The sequence below is a fragment of the Papilio xuthus genome, unplaced genomic scaffold (assembly GCF_000836235.2).
Source record: "Papilio xuthus unplaced genomic scaffold, Pxut_1.1 DF828177.1, whole genome shotgun sequence".
In the NCBI taxonomy this organism is placed as follows: Eukaryota; Metazoa; Arthropoda; class Insecta; order Lepidoptera; family Papilionidae; genus Papilio; species Papilio xuthus.
In genome coordinates, this window is record NW_013530472.1 from 2,849,788 (window position 1) to 2,877,720 (window position 27,933).

Here is a 27,933-nt window from a genome sequence, read left to right on the forward strand (position 1 = left end):
CAACAAGCAAAATTTTTATTTAAAAAAATCATGAAATGTCTTATAGAAAGCATCATAAATAATTCGTCGTTATTGTATTTTTATATTGTAAAAAGATTGGGAATAGCACGAGCAAAAAAACAAAATAAGATTGGCTTTAGTAAATATTTAAAGCCAATGTTTAAAAATTCTTAATAGGGGGTACTTAAATGCTGTACTTCATTTGTAACGCTGCTACGCTACAATTTTCAACGTTTCGTCTACAAATTAGCGTAGCGCCCTAACTGTAAACAAGTAATTCGCGCAACGACTATAATTTGGTGCTAATTCCCGTTCGGGAGTCGTTGCCGGGTTGACCCCTGTAATTGATTTGTCGCAGCGAGTGACTGCCGGGGACGGTGGACGTGCGACTGTCGTGGCACGCGACTGCCGTGCGCTAGTCCCGCGACTGACACGCGGCACGACCACGCCCTCTTTGAACGCGTTTGATAGTTTTTCGTGTGAGAGCCCTTGTCGGTTTACGCTGAGTGCCTCGTCAACCAACGCACATGTTAATGTGTAGTGATTTACTGAATATGTTTGCATTGAATTGGTTTTTGACGATGTCTGTGCGTAATGTACGCATAAATGTGATCGCTATCTTGTAGCTATGTTGAAATATTTCCGACTAATTGTTCGCAAATATAACCAGCCATACAAATTTTTAAGCCAATTTCTTTTCGTAAGTTGCAAACTTTTTTAACAACTTCACTTATATGGCTGCCTTCAAATGAAATTTCACAATGTAGCCGTAAGTAACTGTTTCAAACTTTCCTCATTTCCAGATATAGCCTCAAACATTCTGATGGCAAACGGTCCGATGTTGCGTAAATGTCTACGAGATTGGAAAAACAACGTGCCTCAAATCATAAGTGCAGAGTGGACTTTTTCATATTTAATTTAAAGCTGGATAAATTTAATTTCACATAGGAATTAATTAAAATTCAGAACCAAGAGTCTATAGTCTGCGGCGTTCGTCGCTGGGTTTTTGGTTAATTTATTTATTTGCGTGCATATGCCGATTCGGGATTATCCTTGGAGTGCACGTGGTTCGACTTCTTTTGTATCGGAGCCACGGACAGAACAGCCGTGGCGGCGGAGCCCTAACTGCGGAGCCTGCCGGCACGCGGCAGACACGCGCCGATCAAAGTACCCGGAACATATTCCGACGCCTACCACTGGAAATGTTTTTCTGACTGCACTTAATTAATACATGTCGTGGTAGTTATAAACACTGTTATTTTTATTTTTAGAGCAATTTAAATAGCCACTTGACATAAATTGGGTTTTCTTTCTTTTTAATGCCGGCATTAAATATATAGGTATTACATGTAGAAGTAAGAATATTTTATGGTTTAAGATAATGAACATCCTGGAATTATAATTGAAAAAAACTACAATTCAATTGAACTGGGGAAAGATTTTATAATTTCAATATCAGTAAATCATAGTCAAAAACCTTAGCTTTTCTATCTCTTGTTCTTCATTTACTACATTACTGAAGGTCGTGTTCGTCTTGATATTATGGCTTTCATCTTCTTCTTCTGGATCTTATGCCGATCGATGTAATCGATTCAATTACTAGTATATAATTTTTGTAATTTATTTTTGTGTTGAAAACCCTACATTGCAAAATGCACTAAATATTTTGCAAATCACGATAAAATAAAAAAAGTAGTTTCAACGATTTATCAATAGAGCGAAAACTAAATCGTTTTCTTTTATCATCCGACCCCAACCCGTATTTGTCTGTATGTTTGTTGTATTTAAGCATTTATTATACGCAATTATTAACAAGTCGTCGGCAGGCTCGTTCACTTCCAATGTATCCAGCGGTACTCAAACTGCAGTATTATGATGATGTAATATTAAATAGTTTTTTTTTTGTAATAAGTTTCTGTAGCATTATTTGTTATAATGTTTAAAAGATATATAGATTAATAATATAGAAATCTACAATCGAATTGGAACTACATTGAAACTGGAAAAAAAAATATTAGACAAGTACTTGTACCACGTAGAAAAGTGAAGAATTTTTCACTCGAATCAAATTTGTCAAAATTTCCAAAATTATAATTCAATAAAGGTCTGAATTGTAAATCAAGCGTCGTAATAAAAATTGTTGTTTGCCAATCTTGTTGAACTTCTTAAAAAGTTTGAGAATCATTTCGAAGCGACCCTACTTATCGCTGACAATAGAATACAGAGGGTTAACCACCGTCACATGACTCATCCCCTACAAGTACAAACCTCAGGGTCCTATGGGAACAACACACAAATTATCCAAAGCTAATTGTTTAATTCGTTCATGCCATTTAACTAAACAGATTGAAAGTTAGAATGTTTGATGTGAAAATGTTCCGTTACTTCCGACAATACGATAGTGAAATTTTGGATTTCTTTTTGGACTTTTTAATGAAACAGTACAAGTAATAAAAATCAACTTGAGTAATAGTTTATTGTTTATTGAAACTTGAACATCCTGTAGTACGAACCAATAAGTATGGGGATTAAAAAATTAAACTACTTTTAAAGCCAAAAATAATGAAATATATTAATATTAAACAAGTCTTTATTACACTAACAATAATACTAAAATCTAATTGCTCTTAGGCTCATTTTTCTCGACCATTTTGAACTCGCCTGTTGCCAGATCTTCGGCGCTGGATTTCAGTTCAACATATTTGTAGCGAAGCGCCATTACCGTGAATATTAACATGTCTAACAACATCAGACCCGCGAAAAGGAAGAACTCCTTCCACTGTAATAAATACATTCTTTAAAATATAATATACCAGAAGGCTCTCCTGGCTTAGACAAGGAGACTTTTTTTTCTTTTTAAATACTTTATAGGGTTATTAGTAATGTTTTTTTAAAAACAAAGAAAGTATCAACATGATTTTATTTTTGTGTGCGTAGTGAAAACTAATGCTTATGTAAAATAATAGCAATCATTCAATTGGTATTTCTTGTCTTATTACCTGAACCCAAAGAACTGACTAAATAATCTTAGAATGTATTAGAAATTTTACCTGAGCGTCTAAAAAGTTTCCTTCAACGATCAGGACGACGATAAGATTCCCGAAGGCCACCGTAAGAAGCCATACAGACTGCAATACTGACTTCATACTAGCGGGGGCTTGTGTGAAAGAAAACTCGAGTCCAGTTACGGAGAACATCACTTCTCCCATTGTCATAACAACGTACTGCGGCACCAACCATAGTATATGCAAGCTATTCGGTGGAGTTACTGTTATTATGTCTAGGTACTGTCGAAAAAATAACATTTAATTAAATAAATTATGTCACAATTAATTCTTATAGCCTTTCACTTGGTGGGTCTGATTCCATCGATTAATTAGATGCCTTCAAATTTACGTAATCTGTTGTTTGCCCATATCCAACATATATTGTTGAAAGCACGCTAAGAAAGGTTGGTACTGGTACTTACAAAGTTTCCTCCTTTGTCCTCATACAATGGTATTGCGTAGACGGCTCCAGTTTGTAAGGAAACCTCCTGCATCACTAATGTTCCATCCACTATGATATCATAAGTACCCTTTTCTAAGGATGCTTGAAGTTTATTATCAGTAGTAATATTCAATTTTGTTCGGTTCTTCTTATCTTGCATCAGAATTTGTGACATAGAAAATGTGTTTGATAAAAATCTGAAATACAAAATAAAAGTATAGGGAACAAATATTCTTTTATTCGATTTTAGTAGTAGGATGCGATCCTAAATGTAAATTATTATTGTAACTATCAACCTTTATGTCTTGACTTGGTTATTTCTTTTATTTTAAAGTTAATAAAGATTGTTTATAAAACGCCTTGCGTTTAATTTCGTGATAACAGTAAACATTGAATACGTTAAAAAATTAATTAAACCGTTGCCCTGTCGTAGTTCTCGTTTTCATCACTGAAATGAAATCTTTGGTCTCCGATATTTGGTTAATAATTATATTTATTGTAAAATGTCAAAGTGTTGAAGTGGTAGTACAACAAGGAATACTATTAGGGACTAGGTCGTCAACAGTATTCGATGAAAAGTTATACTACGCGTTTTACGGCGTGCCTTATGCAAGAATGCCAGTTGGTAAACTTCGATTTAAAGACCCGAAGCCAGTAAAGAAATGGAAGAAACCTTATGATGCTAGGACAGAATATCACGGTGCTTGTGCCCAGGTACACATTGTACATAAACATGCACTATTTGGCTATGAAAATTGTCTTAGTTTAAATATCTATACACCCGAACTACCCGATACCTTAAAGGGAGATCTAAAATCTGTCATTATATGGATTCATGGTTACGCATTTACTTCCAGTTTTAGTCACATACACGGTCCAGACTTTTTAATTGAAAACGACGTATTGTTTATTAGCTTAACGCACAGAATTGGTGTTTTTGGGTTTTTGAAATTAAAAGATGAAGATACAAATGCTAATATGGGTTTAAAAGATGTTGTAATCGCATTGAAATGGATTAGAAGAAATGTAAAAAAATTCGGCGGAGATAAAAACAAAATCACAATAATGGGCAGTGGATCAGCAGTTACGATAATTACCTTATTAATGACGAAATATAAAAAGTTATTCTCAAAAGCTATATTACAAAGCGGAAGCTTCTTTTCTCCGTCCATATTCCAAACTGATTATACCATAGAAAAAAAACGTCTAATAAATAAACTAAAAGATAAAGGTGTCGTAAATATAATTAAAGCGTCTACTAAAGACATAGCTTTAGTTACTGAGAACATTTACACGAAAAAGGAAGCAATCAACTTTCAAAAACCAGTTGTTCCATTTACGCCAATAATCGAGAAAAAATCAAACCGGTCAGTGATATCTGAATATTCTTATGACATGTATAAGGAAAGCAAAACAATCGGTTTTCGTATTCCAATTCTGATTGGGTTTAACAGCCAAGAAAGTATCACCGAGGTCACGCCAATTATACACAATTCCCACTATTTAAGAACCCTCAACCCTTCTTTTAGATACATGGTACCGTTTACTACTGGGTGTAAATTTAATCAAACTTCTAAATCTTACAAAAAAGTCGCCAAGAAAATAAGAGAGAGATATTTTAGTAAAGAAATTTCTGAGGAGTCAATACATGACTTTCTAAAGTATGCAACTGATCTTCAAATCTATCCCATATACAAATTTATAAGAAAATATTTAGCTGTGCAAAGCAAGCTATTTGTATACAAATTTGATTATGAGGGTAATTTTAACGTGATGAAAAATAATTCCTTATCTGGGTCAAACGCGTTGATAAAAGGTGCAGCTGGAGGTGATGAAATATGTTATATTCTAAAGTGTGAACCACTTTGGGAGAGTTACGTTAAAATAAAAAATAACGTGGGTGACCGAGATAGAATTTTTATCCAGCAAATAGCCAAGATGTGGGCAAACTTTGCAAAATTTGGTGACCCACATTACAATAATGGTAATGTAACATGGCTTCCAATGACCGTAAAAGAAGATAACGTCTTTGTTATTGGCAAAGAAAATAAATTATCCAATTCTAAATTAGAAAAAAATATGTACAAATTTTGGAATGACATATACAGAAAATATTATGCTAAAGAAAATTGCGAAAAAATTCACGACGAGTTATAATATTTAGCACATATACAAATCTAATTTAAGGCATTTGTTCAAATGATAGTAATATTGTTAACTATTTTGTTAATATAGATATATGAGAAATTTTCTATCTTTGCTCTTAAATGTAGTAAAACGTTATATGTAGTAAGATACATTACTGTTTATTTTACTATACTTAAAATAAACTCACCTAACTTTTACCCCGTCAATAGCCTTGTCATTGTTATCTTCATATTGGTAAACACCATTATTTGATACGAAGAAAGAATTTGCGGTTTTCTCTTTCAATAAAAATTTTCCTTCGTAATTGACATTCATACAATCGCTATTATTTCCACCTCTTAATGAGTAAGGTAATTCTATTTGCTGATGTGCTTCAATATCCAGCTTTTCATAAACTCCTAGAGCATCTATTATAACTTTATCTGTAACATTGTCTGCTGGATTGTATACATTTAAAGTTATGTTACAATTGAATCCATTATAAACTCTAAGTTGTGCTAACCCGTCCGATACTGGTGTACCGTAGGTAGGCTGAAATGATGAATAAATCTTTAGCAACCATTGATTACTTATAACAAAAAATATCAAAGTACCAGATAGAATATTTACCAAAAGATTCAATTCAACAATTCCGGATATGACAAAAGCAGCGGCGGCGAGAATACCTCCCCAGATCATTTTGTGCAAAGGTTTTCTTATTAGCTTGCACCACGTCAGGAATGGATAAATCGCCTGTAAATAATGATTAAGAAGAAATCTTTATTTATTTTATTAAACTTCTTACCCCACTGAAAGAGTAAAATAAGTTAGGGCACCATAATTATATTAGTAGTTTATCTTTCTATACTTTTAACTCCTTCTTTTAAGCCTCTTCGTTACCAAAGGTTGTAGACAGTGGTAGAGCCCGCTTTAACATGTTCGCACGAATTGTCCCGGCTCGCCCGGTGAAATACCACGACCACACAGAAGACAGGCGTGAAGTGGAAGCAATTCCGCGTTTCGTCTGATGAGTGTGCGTCCCGGAGGTCTAATTTAGTCCTCTTTCCTTTCCCACCCTTTTTCTTATAAGGAAAGGATGGGAAGTGGTAGTGGGCTTTCCGGATGAGATGATGCATGGAAAGGGAAATCTTTTGTTTCTGTGCATCCTCTCCTCCGTCGATTAAAGGTAGGCAACGCATATGCAATTGCGTGAGTCTATGGGCAACGGCTACTTCGCCATTTCAGCGATTTCAGGTGGCCGCTCGCTCGTTTGCCGCCTTATGCTATAAAAAAAAGACAGCTTCCCATTTTGAACTCTATCTCTTCTTTATTTTAAAACACTAATTATAAAACGTTTAATGTAACAATTTCGATATATTGTATTATAAATGTGAACTGAGTTAATTGGTTGCATAATTAGCAATAACTGCAGGCAATCGACGCTTTTCACGCTTCAGGTGTTCAGTAAAATTAATTTTCGTGTTGTGGTGTTAATTATACAATTTATGCTGTTAATTGTCAATTTTGTTTTCGTTATAATGTAAAAGTAATTTAATGTATAAACATGATATGTTATATTTTTAAAAACAAAGGATATCAATGAAGTGTGAAATAGGAAAATGAAATAATCAAACAAGGCAAATAAATGAATCCGTATAAAATTAAAAAAGCTACAATTGATAGGGCGTTGAATGTTACGTTATTCTTTTTAAATTGAAACCTCGGTTAACATCGTGCAAGCTAATTTTGTATCGATGTTTTTCTGCTTTGATATTTGTCTTTGAAATATAACTAGCCATGTCTTGTAGAACGTTATAACATTATATTATCTACATTTGTCGATTTTTGTTTTTTTATCCTACTGCGAAATAAAAGAAATATAGTTTGAGATAATTAGAGTAGAGTATCTTTCCGTGTGTTTCCACTATAGAAATTGTTGTACAAAAAATATTGTTTCAAGTTTTCAACTGTGATGAAACAGAAATAATAATAAGTTTTTGTACTATACTATTTTTCGGTAGTGGAAACCCATGCTTATAGTTATGTTATATTATAGTATATCAACTTAAAATTGCCAACTTACCACTTCGAAAAGAGGAATGAAGACTAAAATAAGTAATGGATTAAGCACTTGCATCTGATCTGCTTTCAGAGTCCAGCTACCGATTTCTTGATACATTCTATCAGCTTGGAATGTCCATCTTGATCCCTAAATCAATTATTATATTTAAAAATATATACGGATTAACGCAATTAACCCAGAGACTTGACCCGGTGATAGCGCTGTTATCGCGTGCCGTTCTGACAGAAAATATTTATAATAAATTTTCTTTTTTATAATTCTTGATGATATTTATATAATATGATATAAGCAAGGTCAGAAGCAATTAGTAGAAGACAGTATTGTAATGTCAAAGGTCAATGATGTCTTATGATTCAATATTACTTTAGCTTTATAATTAATGATATCATATTCTGTAAAGTCTTTATGCGAATTATAAATATAGATCACAACTTGTCATACAACTCGATCCATTGATAGAACAGATAGCAAACCGGCAACTTTGTACACTGGTGAAAATGTATTTCATTTCCTCCTCACATATAATCATACATATTTCAGACAGACAAATATTAAAAAAAAACAAATTCATAATGTATATCATTGTACAAATTACGTACGACAAATTGATACCAAATTTAAGCAAGAAAATAAAAAAAGCCCCATATCGTTCCGGGGATAATACGTCATAACGGTAGGTCAAAAATAAAACACTTAAAGTCAAGTTTAAACTGTTAGTAAATAAAATACCTGTTGATCGAAGAGCGCCCAAAAGATCGGCAACGGTATGAAGAGGACGAGAACTCTCAGAAGACCCTTGACATCTTCAATGAGGCTCGAGTCGTATTTGTCGTCTGCGTGGTCCAGCCAGTGCTCGCGTTTCTCCTTGCTTTTGTTAGATTTCACTAACGCATACTGTTGTCAAAGATATTTTATTAGATAAAAGAGATATAGATTCCACTATACGCAGTTGAAGAGTCCATGTTGTAGGTTCTGTACAAATATGTATTCTATTCATTTCATAATAATGAACGAAGTGATAACGTACAGACACTTCCACACTGGGTAGATGGACTTTCTTAAGAAAGGATGAAAAAGTATTCAATCACAGTTCTTTCTTGTTTCTTGATCCAATGAAAATTACTCGTTTATAGGCTATAAATAAACGACTTTCATCTTTTATATGGAATTTAGATGTACGAAGAACGAGATGTTTGTAAAACATAGTGTTTTGTAATGGTTTATCAAACTAAAGCCAAACCATTTCTCGGATTAACTAGATTTTAGGAAGCACAATAGACGAATGTAGCCTAGCTGACGTTTCAGGCATCAGCATCGTGTGTAGACAGGCTTTTAATTAAAACCCTCTCGAACCGGTATTGGAAAGTTTAATAGGAAAGTGGAAGTTATTACTCACGCCGACACACGCTGAGACGTTACCGAGCACGTTGCCGGCGGGATTCTTGATAATGTAAAGCCGTTTGCCCGCAACAAAGAACACTGGAACAACAAACTTATAACTTTATTTTCATCTAATAAACACTTCATTATGCGGTACTACGCAAGCTGTACGATTGTTTATCTTCTCAATTAGAGTAACAGCTTTTTACATACATTTTTTAATATTGAAAAGTTGAGATTAATTTATAAGGAGTGGGATCAAATAGCAAATGCTGTACCGTTTTTTTTAAATATCCAATAAACCTCCTAAAAATTAACGTAATTAAGATATCTTATGAAAAGACTACGTGTAAAAGTTAATAGTTCGCAATTATTAAATATTTAAAACAATCAACTAACCTATAGAAACAATCATCAGTAAGCCGGGAACACCAAACGCGAGAGAGTAGCAATCATTTTCTCCGAAACAGTGCACATCAGCTCTTAGAATTGGAGTGAGAAAGGTAGAGATGAGACTTCCCGCGTTGATTGAAAAGTAGAAGAGAGAGAAGAAATAACCGAGGTATCTCTCCTGCTCTGGCAACTTGAACTGGTCCCCTCCGAATGCCGATACACACGGCTTTATACCACCAGTACCGAATGCAATAAGAAGTAGAGCTAAGATTGTAAATTCTCTGTAAAATAATAGTTCAATTAGTATATTACAATTAAAGCATTGAACAGAGTAAAACATTGAAACAGCTAAATAATGAAAAGCAGCATTTTGTGGTTTTAAAAATCTTATTCCGTCACATTTGAATACTGGCTTGTAAAGGGTCAATTTTTATTAATTACATTGCTAAGTGGAAATTTATAGAGGGTCAATCAAAAAGAAGATCTGCGCAGCAGACTTAAGGACAATTCCATTAATAAAAGGATACCTAACACTAGTATAGCGGCATTCAAACTTTATGGCGGCTTGCAATTAATACGAGAATGCGCCGTATTTATCGGCGAGGCAAATCTCTTTGTTGCGAGGCACACAGCGATAGAGGAAAGAACACTTTTCTGAACCCCTCCCTAAGTCTCCCTCTCCCTAACTCCCTAGCCTTACTCAAAGAAAACTACGATCTGCCATAAAGTTTGATTCTTATAATACACAGACAGGACGTTAAATATTATTGATCTTGAATGAATTGTCCTCGTATACATTGTTGTATGTTCACGTGTCAATTCCTGCACACAAACACACACTCACAAGTACACTTTAAAAAAAAGCTTAACGTGTACTTGATACACACCATTATGTGTTTTTGAGTCCGTATATGTTTCTCATAAAGTGCTTTATAAAAGCATACTTGATATAAATGTTAGTCATATGAAAATAACTACCATTTAATATTTAAAATAATAAAGGTTTTTGTGAAAATAACTTACAATTTTGGCAAATCCAATGGCGGCATAGCTGTTAGCGATATTAGAACACTGCCCGTGGCGTAAACGAGTGACAGGTAGAATATTGTTCTGAAATAAATTAATTATATTCACATATTAAAATACATTACGCTAAAGTGAATTCTTTTATTATCATTCTAGGGTCCATTTTGTTAAAAGGACGGTTAAAAGACAATTCAATTTAAAATTTTCCATAAAATCATGTATCCAAAACTTATTTAGATAAAGATCCAAATGTTTTTACTTATCTTTAGTTTAAATCTGTTTAGTCTAATTGATCAAATTACTTGAATATATTCATGTAAAAATACCTGGAGTAGGTAATTACAGATATAATAATAACGTCGAGTAAGATTTTGTCCTAGACTTTGTTATTGTTGCAATTTCCTACTTCCATATTACAATTAATTTGTCGGAATAGTTTACTTGCATAATGTTCAACTGTTATTGTAACATTGTATTTTTCCAACAATTTCTTTCAAATCACAATAGGAAGAAAACTAATAGCTTTGTATTGTAATTCACTTGATTTGCCCTGTAGCGAACAATGGAATCCAATGTTAATTAATGTCTTATTGATAATTTATCACCTCCGTACTAATTAATACCTTGAACATTTTTTTTTTAAGTGAAACTTTTTCAATTCGTAATTATGGTAGCATGGAGTTTCAAAATGTTAAACATCATGCTATTCGCTATATATTTTTGAAGGTGTATAATAGAAAATTATTTTATGTGAATGTTTGAATTGGAAAATTATGTTTATTATAGTGAAACAATTAAAAATAACATTACATTCGTGTGTTAAAATTATTGAATGCATCCCAAGGTTAATTTATCATATTAGAAACGTTTTCTAAACAAATTTTAGGTCTACTAGTTGTTTTTTTTAATACATGAATTTATTTAAAATTCGTTTTGTTTTTATGTACGTTCTTTTCGTCACTTATAATTAGCCTTCTTCGGCGCAGGAAAAAGTGTCTTTTTTTCAATCTGCGCTGACGAAGTCGCCATCGCTAGTAGAAAATATAAATAAAATTAATTACAAGTTGTCAACATCAGCCTTTCCCCTTTTAATACTTATAATTCATAAAAAGGAGCTCTTGAGAAGGGAATTAAGCTCGATGAAAAGTGGATTAATCGAAGCAATTTTCTATAACTTAAACATGACAGAAAAATGTTTCGCGCAGTCGTTCCCATTTATGAAAATGAGATTTTAATTGCTTAGTAGTCAACCGTAAGAATATTAAAATTTATAGCATTTCATATTTACCTGAATCTGCCTAACCATCCGTCAGCAATCATTGCACCAAGCAAGGGGAAGAAGTAGGCGAACATTGTGAACACATGGTATATGACGGTAGCTCCGTTGTCAGAGTAGCCCAACTTGTCGCGTAGGTACAATGACAGGATTGCTATAACAAATGCAACGTTCTAAAACTATTATCTACACAAATGTTAATAGGAAATATGTGTGTTTTTGTTTGTAACAAATAAAATCTTCGGGAGCGATTTCAGAGCTACGTTAAATAATAATACTACATTTTCCCTGAGTGACAGGCTATATGACTAAAAAATACTCTGCCACACGTGTGAAGCCGGGACTCATTGTTTGTTAAAAATATTTTTGACGAATATCGGGAGTGTTTCGTGAGAGTCATGTCCACTTCACTTCGGGATGCGATTGCAGTGCCCTTATGTTGACATATATTGTCATCCCTCGCACTCATTTTGAAAGAAGCGGAGACAACAATATGTGTCAATTAAAGTGTCATTGCAGTCGAATTCCACAGTTATTAATTCTTAATTGAAGCATCAATAGTTTAATGGTTAAGGGTACCGATTTCCGATCACGTGGTCGGGGGTTCGAATTCTGTCATTCGACTATTGTCGTAAACCACAAATATGGTCCTTGCACCAACATAGAGCTTCGTTGGAATGCTTTAAGAAATCTAATATAAAAACCGTAAGTTTACATTGCCGAATATTTCTTCAAAAATATATTAATCATCGTTCTCATTTAAAAATTGAGAGAATAATCTGTTTTCGTACCGATGTTTCGCTAATGAAAACTCGTGATTATAAACACAATAAACACGTGTATTTCATAATGTAATATCGTTAAACATGTCGTTAAATATATTTTCTAATAAGTGATTTCAAACGAAATTTAAATGAGCATTGTTTAGACAAACAATACTCTATTTATTTACCATGATTACAAATACTAACACGATTACTTCTTCTGCAACATTAAAAACTTAAATCAACATGTTTACAGCCTTTTTAACACCTTTTAGTACCTATCGTTTAAAAAACCTTGAATTGAAAATATTGCATCCTTTGTTTACTTCGATATCCTGTTTGCGGAATAATATCAATGGAATTAACATACGATTGACCCAATTTGTGATGAAAAAATATTCATCAGTTATCAATGTTACCGTTATTTTACTTTACATCAATAACGACATTGGAACTAATATGATTCCTTAAGGAAAATTGAAGAAAATATCGATTAAGCCACAAGGAAAAAACAAGGACAATCATTTATATAATATTAAAGATATATATATATATATATATATTAAAGATTAATATAGATGGTTGGAATAAAATATAATATATGTAAAGTATTCTGATAAGACGGTTGATAGAAATGTATAAAAAAGTACATACTGTACTGATTCTTTTAAGAGAGAGAAGACGGATATAATGAAATAAGGTATTTAAAAACAAAATGTCATATCAATTGTTAAAGATTATGTAAAAAGTAACATACAGGTAAATGGATATCCCTCTCCTTTTGAAAGTGGGTTAAAAAACAAAAGTTGGTAACCCACTTGTCATTTAGGTATGTGTGAATACCTGATAGCTAACCAAGGCTATATCTAGAGATATGTCAACACTTTAAAATGACTGATATGTTGACGTGAATGCCATCCTCATTAAGACTTAACCAATCGAGTTTAGAACTTACTTTAGTTAAGATGAAGATTGAATCTGATAAACTGAAGTTTGCAATTGTAGCAGTAGCAATGATGTAATTATAATTGCTGTTGATTTTAATTATTGTAATACATGACATTTTTGCATCTTTTTTTATTAATCTAGTCTTGTATTAAATTGTTGATTGATTTTTTTTAAAGTAATGAAATGAAAATGAAAATTATGTTTGGCAAATTTATTAGTGTCTTTATCATTAAAACTCGTTGTAAAGAAGACTAATAAATATATTGTTCAATGGTACAGTTTTTTGCATTCGGCATTAATGTCAGTAGTCAAAAACAGTAATAGAAATACACGTAAAATTCCGACAAAAACTGTAACTATTGGCATAAACGTCGGTGAACAAAATTGAATGTTGTCCGTGAGCGATGACATGCCAATTCAGACAGCGATTCAAAAAACCGCAGAAAAATTGCTTCTAATATTCATCGTCAGTCCGCATACCGCAAAATACTTTTTTCGACGCAGTTAAAAAATATTGTAAAACTTACTTCGCATTCCATAGTAGCAAAATCTTTCGCAGAATTCATTTGTCACGATAAATCCAACAGCTTTTGGATATGGGAGTTTCTGAAAATGAAAATTAAATTAATAAAATAATCCTATATATAAAATTTTCGTGTCATAATGTTAGTAACCACATTCCTCCGAAACGGCTTAATCGATTTTTATGAAATTATGTATGAATATTCAATAAGTCTGAGAATAGGCTACTATCAATATTTTAATCCCGCGCGGACGAAGTCTCGGGCGACTGCTATATGTATGTATTTAATAAAAACAGTGTTGTATTCAACTAGTTGCCATGGTTTCATAAAGATAGATAGATTTATGCGTTCATTCTCAAGACAAACCAATTTAAAATCTTGTACAAAAAAAAAACTTCTATAAAATAGAATCTATTAAATTTACTAAAAACAGATAAAATTCATGTTTAATATTATTACAGTAAGAATATCTTTAATACAATAAAGTCAGCGAGAATTATTGTTTGAAAAATCTAAATGGAATTAGTGTGCGGCCTCGCGATTCTATTCATAGTTTTTGCACTAAATAATAAATCTAGTCAAGGCCGAAGCAAACATGATTGTCTTTAAATGGAACTACTAAACTCATTCAATATTATCAAATATTAAAACTAAAAAACTAAAGATATCCTTTTGACCGTTAAAGTTTGCAAACTGTACAAACAGATTTCTTTTTTCTTTTGTTTAATTCACTCTATATCTTAATTTGATAATTATTTTCTATATTCCTATATCCTTTAATTTAGTCTAGTCGTATCCATACTGCGGAATTTGTTGTATGTAAATAGTGTTCAGATAAAACGCGTGTAGGACGCCGGATCAATATCATTGCGCAGCCTCTACTTACGCCTCTACTGCGTCTGAAAAACGATCTCTGTTATACGACCTTATTTAAATAAGCAAAATAGACGACTCATCATAGAATATTGTCCAGCTTATTCGTATATAATATGAAAACCTAAGTAAATTCTTCAATGTTAGTTGGATCAATTAGTCTTGAGACTTGCATTGTACACATAGTAGATTAAATAAGGTAGAATTTACGTGTATAAAAAGTATTTATTACGTATATAATCATGAATATAATCGTTATTTAGCAAGGTGTGAAGATAGGACCTGTCATGAGATATTCACTTGTCCCAGTTTACAAACCAGTTATAACGCAACGACCTTTTAGTAACATGGATACGCAAAACAAAATGGAAAACACATATTTTCCCCCTGTTTACACTAAACATAAAAAAATACAGAAGATAAATATCATTAACCGTTGTTTTCTGAGAACAAAATATGTGTATAAAATTGTCATTCCTCTCATTATCTTTGATAAAACAGAAATATAATAACAATACGTTTTAAACGGGGATTTTGGTCTCAGAAACCCATGATTATACTCTCTAAAAAATAATCAATTATAATTGAATGCATATCAATTTTCTGGTAACATTTGGGGCATGTCTCGTACTGAATTCCTTACATTAAATGATACTCATGTTACGAACTGCGAACCGGTACGAACCAGATATCCATTCTTTGTACGAGCCGCGAGACAATTAATGATAATTCAAGCGATCGGTATCGGACCATAGCGTGCTAGTGTTGTGTTGACTCTCATTTAACACGTCAATACAAATCATTAGCAATTATTCTATCGATGAAAATACACAGAACATGTAATTTTTACTTTATGAACATCATATTAATGTTGGGTTCACGCCTTAAGTAAAAATAAAAATACAGTCTGGGCGAGGCTGAAAAGGGCAAAAAGGTAATAAATGCATTTTAATACAACTCCTAAGTTTACATTTTATAACAATATGTTACAACTATACTGTAACATGTTCACATCAGTAAATACTAAGATCGCTACTAATGACAAAGATGTGAAACATTGAGTTGATTGCATCATCCTAATAACGTTGGAAAGACCCATCAATAATTTTATTGGCTATTTTACTACACTGTTTCAAGAGGGGTACTGGTAGAATTTGTTTAACACGTACAGTTACAGTACAGTTTTAACAGTGGACGGAGCCCGCTTTAACATCTTTGCACGATTTGGCCCGGCTCACCCGGTGAAATACCACGACCACACAGAAGACAGACGTAAAGTGGAAGCTATTCCGCGTTTCGTCTGATGAGTGTGCGTCCCGGAGGCCTAATTTAGACTACTTTCCCTCCCACCCTTTTTCTTATGAGGAACAGATGGGAAGTGGAAGTGGATTTTCCGGAATAAAGGATGCATGGAAAGGGAAAATATTTTTTCTTTCTGTGCATCCTCTCCTCCGTCGATTAAAGATAGGCAACGCATATGCAATTGCGTATGTCTATGGGCAAGGGTCACTTCACTATTTCAGCGATTTCAGGTGGCCGCTCGCTTGTTTGCCACCTTATGATATAAAAAGAAAAAAAAAGAACAGCGCCACTACAATTTTCACGGACTATATTAGCATGATCATGTACGACGTGTCGGCATTGAACGTGTTAAGATACCCCTTTATCAGGTCACATTAACGAAATTAAATATAATTATATATTTTTTAACACAAATTAAATTATTTTTAAAGCACAGGAAATTGCGAGAAAGTCTTAATTAAAAAATGCGATAATGACATGACATAGTTTAATAATAAACCTGTTATGCTATCTCTACCAATCAATATTTCTACCGTTTTTTTCAACCAGGAGAAGAAAAAATATGATTCTCGGCTTACCGGATTTTATTATGGCGTTCCATAATATTATATTAAGCATAGGATAAAGTCTATCTGGTTTTGATATTCCAGAACATATGGCGTTACAAAAATCTTAAATTACTTTTCGTTTTGAATAAGAAACATAAATCATTTTTTGACGTATTTATTATAGGTGATTAAGGCTGTGTAAATTATTAACGAAATGGAACACAGCCGTTGGTAACTTGATAATGTTTACATATTAAAACGAATATTTATTGTGTACTTCAAAAAAGGCCCAATTATTATATTTTATACACCTTAATTTGTACCAAAATATTTAGCAACTAGCTGTCACCCGCGACTTCGTCCGCGGTAAATTAAAAAAAAACTATGGATCGCCTAATGTTAGCCTAAATCCTTCCTCTATAAATGGACTATCCAACAAAAAATATTTTTTAAATCGGATCAGTAGTTCCTGAGATGAGCGCGTTTAAACAAACTCTTCCGCTTTATATTATAATATAGTATAGATTAATGCTTTGCTATAAAAAAAATCATTATATCATGAATAAGCTGCGCTTAAACAAGATTTTTATGAGTAGAGCAACATTGAATTCTAAAGGTCAGTGAACTATCACAATGAACCGAAAGTTATTGATTGCAGAATGAAATCAGGCTGTGCAACACATATGAACTATTCACAGGGTTTAATGACTCGTAGGTTGTAACGTTTTTCTACTGGATATATAGGCCAGGATATGTAAAAGTCCAAGGCTCCTTCAGAGCCAATTTAGCTAGAAAAAATATAATTTTTTCTTTTACGCCTGCGCTCTCAATATCCAAATTATCACCGATGTTTCAAGTGTGCCATTATCACGTACACTTTAATTGACTAACATTTGTGTTACTCAGAAATATTGGTGGTACATTTTAGAAAGTACAAGATTTTAATGAAATTTTGAATACTGGATTTAAGTACTGGGTTATATATAAGTTTGTTCACTGTTATTAGAAGGGCATCTTATTGCAAGATGGGAAATTGAAGTACTGTCTGAAAAAAAATTAGAGACGAGATGACGTCATCCGAAGAATTATTGTTAGCTCTCACAAGACTGGGATACTTGTTCCAACGTTTAGGATTAGCATTAGCAAAAGTACTGTTTTCTATTCACAGATGCATTGATAAGTTTAAGAATATAAAATAACGGGAAGACTATCATGTATTTATGGCCAGCGTTTTCCGATATACTACGTGCCAAACATACGTATGACAACGAAAGGAAAGAAGTACGTGTGTTATACACTCAAGGTGGGATAAAAAAGCAAACAGACATCATTGATAGGCAAGATACATCGAAAGTATTGATACCTTATCTGTTGCTATGATTGTTCTACAATAGCCACTTGCAGTTGCGTTATTTGACCTGGATATTTTAAATGATTGCTTACACAATCAAGCCAATATAAAAATGTAAAGAAACTTCAATTTGTCCATGTCCTTTTTAAGAATATTTCGTAAACTGTATGCCATCTTTGTATCTCTTCGGATTTGTTTACAGCGATTTATATAAAACTGGATAGCGACTGTAACGTACCAAGTTAGGAAAATAAATTTTCGAAAAAAAAAAACAGAATTATGTAATCAATAATTTATACTGAATTTTCAACCCTTTTTATACCTTATGGGGAAGAATTTAGAATAAACGTTTTTTCTTAATGCACGTCTACATGGTTAAAGAAATCTGTGTAAAATTTAAAGTCTAGTATAAGTAATTTCAGTTTCTCCTTTTATAATGGTTATTTTAGTTTATACTCTGTAAATAAATATCAAGGTTCGACAGTAACGTGTATGATACAAGTGGATTAAGATAAAATGATAACAATTTTAGAGTGGCAGATGTGATAAAAGTTGTTGAGGTTAAAACACTTAAGACTATTTACACCTTGAAACATTTATTTTCTAATTCATTCTGACTTAAATCATATTAGACATAGACATATTTCTATAAAAAAAAATATTTCAAAATGTAAAATAGTACACCACCGGCTGCTGAATGTCATAGCTTAAGCAACCGATGGTCAGGGCTGCAGAGCCGGGAACCTCCTTACAATGCGCGGTTTCCTAAATGCCTTTTGTATTACCCTTAATCCAACCGTTTAGCGAAAACTTCTTAAGACGTTGGTCGAAGCTTTTTACTAATAACCCAAATATTTCGTTCGCTTGTTACACTACGTTTATTAATATTGTTGAATTAGGGGATTAATATTGTTGACTTCTTCGACGAAGAATTAAAAAAATAGCCTATAGTATGCCTACGAGCATCCATCAAGTAATTAGTACCGACTTGATCGAATACAAACAATTCTACGTATGGTGGAAGGTAGCAATGATATATTTAAAACACCCAGATTTTAAATACCGAGCATTTTAAGTTAAACATTCGTTTATTGAAAAGACAATGCTTGCTACACTTCGATACGAAATATGAATCATTCGCTACATATTTGTGTGGTTGTGGGAATCAAACCTATGAACCTACGACTGCCTGGCTTATTAAAATATATAAACAGGTGAGTTCTTTATAGTTGACTCATGCAATAACTTCTGTTAACTAACTCTGTTTAAATACACAAATGTAGTTAACAAAGCAGAACATTTTTTTTATATTTCATATGTAGTAATTTCCAAACAAAAGCGCGTACTTTAAATATGATGGTTTAGAATATTTTATATTTAGTCAATACTTTATCGAATTGCATCAAACAGATGTTAGAAAGTTAGAATTTTTCCAAAACAATTGCTCATTTGATGTCGTTTATATCATACTGAAGAAAACAAACAGATTACAACTATAAAATTTCAATTATTATTTTGTACATTTATTTTGTAGTATCTTAAAATACGTGTGCTTTCAAGAGTTAAATGGGTTCATCAAAATCATTAACACATTTTATTAAATAGTTTATTTAACATGTTTTTAAATATATTTTATAAATAATGAATTAATTCTAACATAAATTTTTCACAACCAAGTTACTAAATACTTTTATCTAAAAGATATCGAGAAAAAATTACCACAATAACAAAGAGCAACGGAGCGGCCACAATGTCAATGCAGTCTGCGGCCTTCAGAAGCCGTACCGAAGGCTACCGCAGTAGTCGCCCACAAATTCATACCTCGCACATTAAACGTGTTGCGAAACATTTGCTTTGCACGTAACATAATAACGTTTTTAACGCTGCTGTTATCAAGTTTGTTAATCTGAATCAAATTGCTAAATTGAAAAACTTATTCGATATTCAATACTATTGATGTTCAGTTGTTTACATCTACTGCGCCTCTCATCATCACTTTGTAAGGGTTGAGCATCTCATCTCATTGTTTTCTTTGTAGGATTAAAATAGATAAAAAAAAGATCTTATAACTTCTTCCATATTTATTATATTTACAGGTCAACTCCAGGATTGAATTGAATGATCGGATTCAGTTGTTTTTTTTTTCGAAATTTGTAAATGTATTTGGGGCACTATAAAAAGCGGCAGACAGATTATGCACCGAGGTGACTTCTGCATCCCCCCCTCTTCCCCCCGCCGACTGTGTCAAGGCAATCTCAGTACGAAATTGAATTCCGTGAAGGTAAACATTGCAATAGCCTGGTATTAGTTATAAACATGTATTTGTTATTCAAGATAAGTAATCACTTGGCAATCGCAGCTAAACTGCTACTGGCTACTGGCAACGTTAACGATGTATAGATGTTGGAAGTATGCAGAGAAAAAATGCGCTGTCTACAAGTTCCGCGCTATTGCAATTGTTATATATCTACATATAAATATAGTTACGTCTCGTGTATGAATGACTTGCGTAAATTTTTTTACATGACTGTAAAGAAATAATAACATTGCGCTTGTTTATTTATTTTATTATATTTGATTGTCAATTGATTCTTTCGAAGGGCATCAAAATAAATTAAAACAAAGGCTGTTTATTAAAATAATAATAAGTCTGTGAAGTATGTGAAAATGGTAGCCGTGGAGGTTTTTAGAATGTGCTATAACATAAGGCTAATTTTCTAAACTATAATCGCGTTAAAAATAAGATGACTGACTACAAAGAATTTTGTATACAATATTGTGCAAAATTATGTCGTCTATGGTTCGGTAATTATATTTTTTTGTATTATTTTATTGTATATATAATGTGTAGAGATAGTGCATTAGTGTTATCACAAGTGCTGTAACAACTAAGTTCTATGTAGTGTTTGTTATCGTGGTTAATACGCGTGACAAAGTATTTACTTTATTGTTTTTATAAAGAATAAAAATAAGTAGTTAAAATAATTTCATTCTGATTATTTTTTCAAAATGATAAGTTCGTCTGAACAACATCTCAAACTTACTGCTACTTTTAACCAAAAAAAGTAATATAATCGAGTAAAACTAAATAGCAAAAAAAAACTTCTTCAAAATTTGCACATTGGTTTAGGGACCAACATACAAACATTGTTTTAATGTATAATGGACTAGCTGTCGCCCGAGACTCCGTCCGCGCGGAATCAAAAAACACTCAATTAGTAACATATGTGTTATTCCAGGCTATATTCTACATCAATATCAAATTTCAGCGAGATCCATGCAACCGTTTGGAGATACTTTGTAAAAAACATCGATCCATCCATACATTTACATAGCAATTAGAGGATTAGATTACTTAAGAGTATATTTATACAAGTTTGATAGAAATTATTTTGAATCAGTAGTTAAATTCGCAACTTGTCTAACCCGTTTTTAGCATGTTGACGTTTCGCAATAAGCCTGTACCAAAGAGTACTCGTTATAATGATCTAATTCATGTATAGACGTAAACTAAATGCGGTAAATCCCAAGTGGTGATTACTAATGCATGTTAATTAAAAACAGCGAAAGATTTATTAAAACAACAACCAGTATGTTTGCAATTTAGAATTTTAATATCGACCTAGTTAATTTGCAATTCTAACCGTGGGTTACTGAGACCAAAATTCTAAAATTCAATTTTGTGAAACATGACAGGGATGACGATATTTTTATTGAGAGATTTTGGTCTTAGAAACCAATGGTAAGTCACATTACATGTAGCCTTATAGTTATCCTTGATTAATTTGAATGTACTTTGTCTTTTCTACGTTTCAGATGAATCTATCTCACTCATGAACGTTTGTGATAGTGAAAGTCGAGTAGTCAAGTGTAATAATGTGTAGCTAATAACGGTCGATAGTTGCATCAGCCAAATAACCGTCTTTTCAACTTAGTGGAAAAGACAGTAAGAAAAGGCCAGTAAAGCAGTTATTGACATGGGGGATTATGGAGCATAATTCTCAAATTATGTAAGGTAAAAAAAATAAAAGTGCTTTGTAAAACATTAGTACATATTTCTTGTCAACGAAAAGTATATTACGATTTATCTAGTACTGTTTGAGGTATTTGTAAAGGCGTCATTATGCGCTCTGCTTGTCTCAAATCATTGTTAGCTTCCCGCTCTAATAAATACTAATAAATACACATCAATAGACCTTTTTTTCTGCACAACTACGATTCTCTATTTACAAACAATCCTATACGTCAATCCCTTAAAATTAACGTCATAAACAATATAATGATTATAAAAAATTAGCATTGAAGATAACCCCGAATTATAGATAACATCTGAATGAATCAAGGATTTCTTTTAATAAATTTCTTACATCAAAATTTCTGTGGAAACAACATTACAAGTATAAGTACAAAAAAGTAGTAAAACCACAAACAATATTTTACTTCCGCGCGGACGGAGTCACAGGCGACAGCTAGTATTTTTTGTAGATAATAACATGTGTAAATATATTATATCGTCATAGTTACTATATAGCGAATATATAACAGTACAGATGTATAGATAAGTGATAGAAGTGAAGGATCGGAGTAAAAAGTCTTGACATTTATCTCAGTTACGATAATGTTCAGAGTAAATTCTTTAGATAAATAATCTAACTCCATTTTGATTGTATCAAACTTTTTTATTTTAATACCTACATCATTACGCAACAACGAAGTTACAACAGACACAGACTTAAGACCTGTTAGTTTCTCAATAAAATTAATTTTTGGTTTAAATAAAAGAAATTCTATACTACCTTCCCTATTGCTACAATATTTATATTGTAACAACTACTCGCTGTTACTTTGGATTGCAATGACATTTTTTGACATATTGTTATCTCTATTTTTTAAAGGAGAATTTAAGCGATGACAATATCAAGACATGTGAATCTTCAATCGAAACAAAACTATTTACAAGTACTATGTTTATATAAAGTGCAAAATTGATTCAGACAAGTATCAGATTTTCTTCCAGATAGTGAAGACCTACATGAGAGGGAGAGAAGGAGGGTAGTTTATTGTACAAAGTACTAGGAAATAATACTTCCAGCGGATGAAATAAAGCTTTGTCCCACTAATGTAACTTTACACGTGTTCGTTGTACGATGTATAAATAGTTTCGCATTTAGTGTACTCCGTCATAATATATATCGGTCCTTGTTTGTAAATTTTAAACCAGCTTGCATTTAAATCGACTTAAATATTTACACATATTTTCGCCTTACTTCCCTCGCGCATGCCAAAGGTTGCTTATATAAACAATATTACATTTCCATTAGCAATAAGTTATTTTTTAGAAAACTTTATTACATCTAAAATAAAAATGCCGAAGGACGGCTGGCTGTTATTATCCCTTAATTCGATGGTGTCCAGTGTCTACTAAATAAAAAAATGTACTGAACTCATCATCATCATCATCAGCTCATTATACGTCCCCACCGAGGGGCTCGGAGCCTACCCTAAGTTAAGGGTGAAGTACTGAACTAGTTTAGAGAAAATTACGTAAATATGACTTTACCAAAAAAAAACAGTTTTTTTACTACAAAAAATTTCGTCGAATTAAGGTGTTACGTTATCGTAAATTTTGTCTGTAGTAATACATGTATTAAAATATATTGTTATCTCCATTTCTTTCAAAATGAATATTAGGGTGGGAATAACATTTTAGCCTTTACGAATAACACATATGTCAGAATAATAGATGAATTATTATAAATAATAGCACGTGTAACTTATTGCACATGCGATGTTTGTAATTAAGTTACGTAATATTTCCTTCACGTCTGCATTAGATAAAATTATATCATAATACAACAATGTTCATTAATTAATACGATAGAAATAGTGTAACCTATGAAGATATTACTCAACTCTGTAAAAATGTATATTCTATGATTATAATTCATAAATATATGTACATTAAGGAGCTGTTGCTCGCGACTTCATCCGCGCGGTATTAAAAATCATGTATAATTTATAAATTAATTAATAAGAACATAAGTCTGGCAGACATTTCATCGAGATTCATTCAGCCAATTTGGAGATATATCCAAACAAACATCCTTCCATCTAAACATTCGCATTTATAAAATTAGTAAGATTTAAAAGATATTGTAAAACGTGTCGGTATGCATAAGTCAATATTATGACAAATAGTGGTCGTTTTAAAAAAGGTATAAACAAGAATGTCATATTTTTTTATCAAAAAAACAGCTGATCTTGTATTTAAAATGTACTAATTAAAGATTTTCTAAATTGTGTTACTTTCAAGTTTATTCGATTTGACTGTCTGTCCGCAAACTTGCATTTGTTCCATGTTATCTTCGAAACGGGCGGACCGATTTTAATGGGACTTATAACAGAAGGTAGCTGACGTATACGGGAGTAACATAAGTTTATTTTGTTTATAAAAGCGACACGAAAAAAGCGATCAAAGCCGTGGACAATAGCCAGTATCACAAGTAAATATACGAGATATACATATAAATATAAAACGCTATAAAATCTTATTTATGGTGCTATTAACTATATCGTCAGATGTAAAAATGTATACATTCAAATGTATTAAAAACATGAAACCTGTATTGTGCATTCTAAAGGTCATTCACCCCACCCGTATTTCGCAAATTAAAGCGATAAAATTATTGGATTTTAACGTAAATAAAATTTTGTGCGTAAAGATTTCCAAAAAATTATGATTTAATTTTCAAAATTACATATAAGTTACACAAGAATTGTGGTAAGAAAAAAAAACAGACGCTGTATGCAACGAAAAATAGTTCGCTAGATGTTTACCGTAATTAAAATGTCCATAAATATTTTCAATATGAAAATTAAAATATTGTTTATTCTTGTTTACTTATGTTTATTATTTATTAGAACCTTCTATGACCATTTAGAAAATCGTACAAGGACTAGCGAACGTCGACAACAATTATATAAGTTTTACCTGTTACTTATATTCAAATTTATAAAACAAGTATGTAAGTATGCCATAGTGTCAATATAGTAATAAATTAAAATATAAAAAGCCTAAAATAAATAAGCTTTACTACGTTATACTAGCTATCGCCCGCGACTCCGTCCGCGCGTTATTTAAAAAACATAATTAGTAGCCGATGTGTTCTTCCAGACTATGTTCTACATGTATGACTAATTCCATCGATCTCCGTTTTGCCGTTCTGGAAATACCTTCAAACAAACATCCATCCATCTAAACATTCGCATTTACAGTATATTAGTAAGATTTATAAAAACATGATTGTGGACCTAATTCAAACATCAATTAGTTTTATATTAAAAATTACGGTAAGATTTTCAGTACGAATCACTTCTATACAATATTACTGTCTCTCATACTGATTTAAAAAAAATATAATACGAAGGTTTCGGAAGTAGACATCCACAGTAAGAATAACAATTAAAATGCAAATATAAATATACATTTTAAATCTTGTACTGATATCTGCAATAAATGTAAATATGAGATGACACTTGACACTTAATATATAATTTTTATTCCTTAGTATTTCGTGTATAAACATAAGCAGTTAAAAAGTGACTGGAATTAAACTAATTTTTATAGGCCATGTTGACGTCAGTGTGGAATATCGGAGGATACTTATAGTGCCATCCAAACTTTTCAACTGTTCGAAATTTTGTCCCAGACGTTGTTGTTGAGCAAAATACAATTTAAGGTATAACGACCATTTGAGCTGACATGCCTTTGTTGCTAATTACGAGACAACTTAAAGTTTGAGTCTTGTTATGACCATGTATAAAGAGCAGAACTAAGAGCATAACCAACAAGCAAAAGAAAGCAAAGGAAAGCTTTATCCTATGCTATACTAGTATAGTATTATCTGTGGCTATCCCAGTGTTTTTATAAATAAACTAGTGCTTGACTCTTCCACCTGATGTGCCATGGTGACGTAAACGATAATTACTACGCGTTATCTTGCCTTAGTATGTATAAGTAAAAGTGTAGTTCTTTTTGAGACCGAACAGCATGTGTCGAATAGAAATCAAATCTAAATATGTTCTATGATACAATAAATTAAACACGCATTCACGTCCTCACCATTTGTGGTAGAAACCTTTGGATGTGGGTAGACAAGAAAAAATTAGTAGACTTTAACGCTCAGCGATTATGCACTAGCAGTTGCCCGCGACTTCGTCTGCGTGGAATTAAATAATTAGTAAAACGTACAGACTTCGTCAACCGGGGATAGTGTATGTTCCCAGCAGTGAAAGAATTTTTCAAATCTTTTTAGTACTTTCGGAGCGTGAATGGAAATATACAAACAATCAAATCTTCTCTCTAAAAAAACGCGTGTCTTATTTTTAAACCACTATAATACTTTCAGTTTGAGTTTACTTTCAACTGTATTCACATATTTGGTAGAATTAAAAAGATCTTCAGTCCATCTTCAGTCTGTCATAAGGCTTGTCCAAGCAAAAGAAATCAGATCGCAAAGCGTATATTTAAATCAGAATCACATAAGTATAAAAAAATTGGTTTAAATAAAACTCCAAGTGATCCTAATATTACTCCTTCTAAGATACTAAAATCGGTTTAATTCTATTTCTTTAAAATAACACAGTAAAAATTAATACGCCAATATTTTAAAAATGTTGTTGCAACAATATTGAAATTACAGTATGTTGCAGACATATAAAGTATTCGTAATTATGTATATAATCTTCCTTATTTTCCTTTCCTCTGCAGAAACGTACAAAAAAACTGTGGTAGCAATATTTTTTATGAGAATATATAAAGATACACACACACACAGAAAGGTAAAAATACACAGTTCAAATTTGCTATGTATCATTTTGTTACGATCTCTTTGTTTCATTCTTGTATAAATAACACAAAATTTAAATGTGACCAATTTAGTTCCGGTTTTTGTAGACATTTTACATATGTATATATGGTATAAAAATTACGAAGGGTAAATAGATAAAACTAGTTTCTAAATCGCACAGCTTATAAAAAAATTAAAATATAAAAAAAATCATAGCTTACGTAGCGCAGTTTATACCTCTCATAAACTAAAAGAATTAATAAAGGAAAAACAACGACAGTATTATAGCCCCTGAATTGATTTTTTATCATTAAAAAAATACTAACCCCTGTAGTTTTAGCTTCCATTCTCCTTTCTATTATAATTTTATTTTCTTTATATTAAAAAACACTTTAAAAAAACAATTCGATTTTAAAACTAAATAAGAACTATGACATATTTCGCGCGCACGCGACACACTAAAGAAGACAAGCGCGCGAATACGCGTAGCGATCGGCACTGGCTGCTAGTTCAACTCACGAGTTGATAACAATTATTGAGACAGTAAAACCGCGAGAGCTCAAGAGATTGCCGCAATCACTTGCTTGTGTCCATAAACAGTTGCATTGCATCGTAATCCATTCCTCTTTAGCCGTAACTTTTTTATTTTCAACAAAAGATTTAGTTGACATCATTGATAAAGATTGTAACCGTCGACTTTCGAATTTTTATTGTTCACAGTCAACTTTTAAAATGCTTGGTAGTATTATATATAAACTTTACGAGGACCTGTTTAGCAATGCCGATCTCATTTTCTATGTTAAGTTTTATCTGCATTTATTATTTTAAGAATAAACAGATTTGAATTAAATTTAGAAACATAGATACGTTTCATTGAATGCAATAAACCCCAGGATTTAATAATTTGTATTTAAAAAAATCTTTATTTAGGTCAATCTTACTAATATTATAATTGTTAAAGTGTAGATGGCTCGACGGTTTCCGATGAAATTTATCGCAG

General features: G+C 32.2%; 1 protein-coding gene across 1 annotated transcript; it reads right to left on the bottom strand.

Annotated features, from left to right (window-relative positions):
• Positions 1–2,551: 2,551 nt before the first annotated feature.
• On the bottom strand, positions 2,552–27,458 carry LOC106113854 (peptide transporter family 1). The gene is made up of 13 exons (XM_013306887.1): positions 27,260–27,458; positions 14,014–14,092; positions 11,787–11,928; positions 10,496–10,582; positions 9,479–9,753; positions 9,096–9,178; positions 8,429–8,593; positions 7,700–7,825; positions 6,247–6,369; positions 5,825–6,168; positions 3,470–3,686; positions 3,051–3,287; positions 2,552–2,779 (listed from the first exon to the last, which is right to left on the bottom strand). Exons 1-13 carry the CDS (start codon positions 27,278–27,280, stop codon positions 2,618–2,620), a joined length of 2,061 nt encoding a protein of 686 aa, XP_013162341.1. The 5' UTR covers positions 27,281–27,458; the 3' UTR covers positions 2,552–2,617.
• Between the last annotated feature and the right edge of the window lie 475 nt (positions 27,459–27,933).

Coding starts and splice junctions, on each gene's coding strand:
- LOC106113854 (XM_013306887.1), bottom strand. CDS start 27,280: ATGGAAGCTAAAACTACAGGG. Junction 14,093..27,259: donor TGGAAGCTAAAACTACAGGG/GTTAGTATTTTT, acceptor TTTCATTTTCAG/AAACTCCCATATCCAAAAGC. Junction 9,754..10,495: donor CCATTGGATTTGCCAAAATT/GTAAGTTATTTT, acceptor ATTATTTTACAG/AGAATTTACAATCTTAGCTC.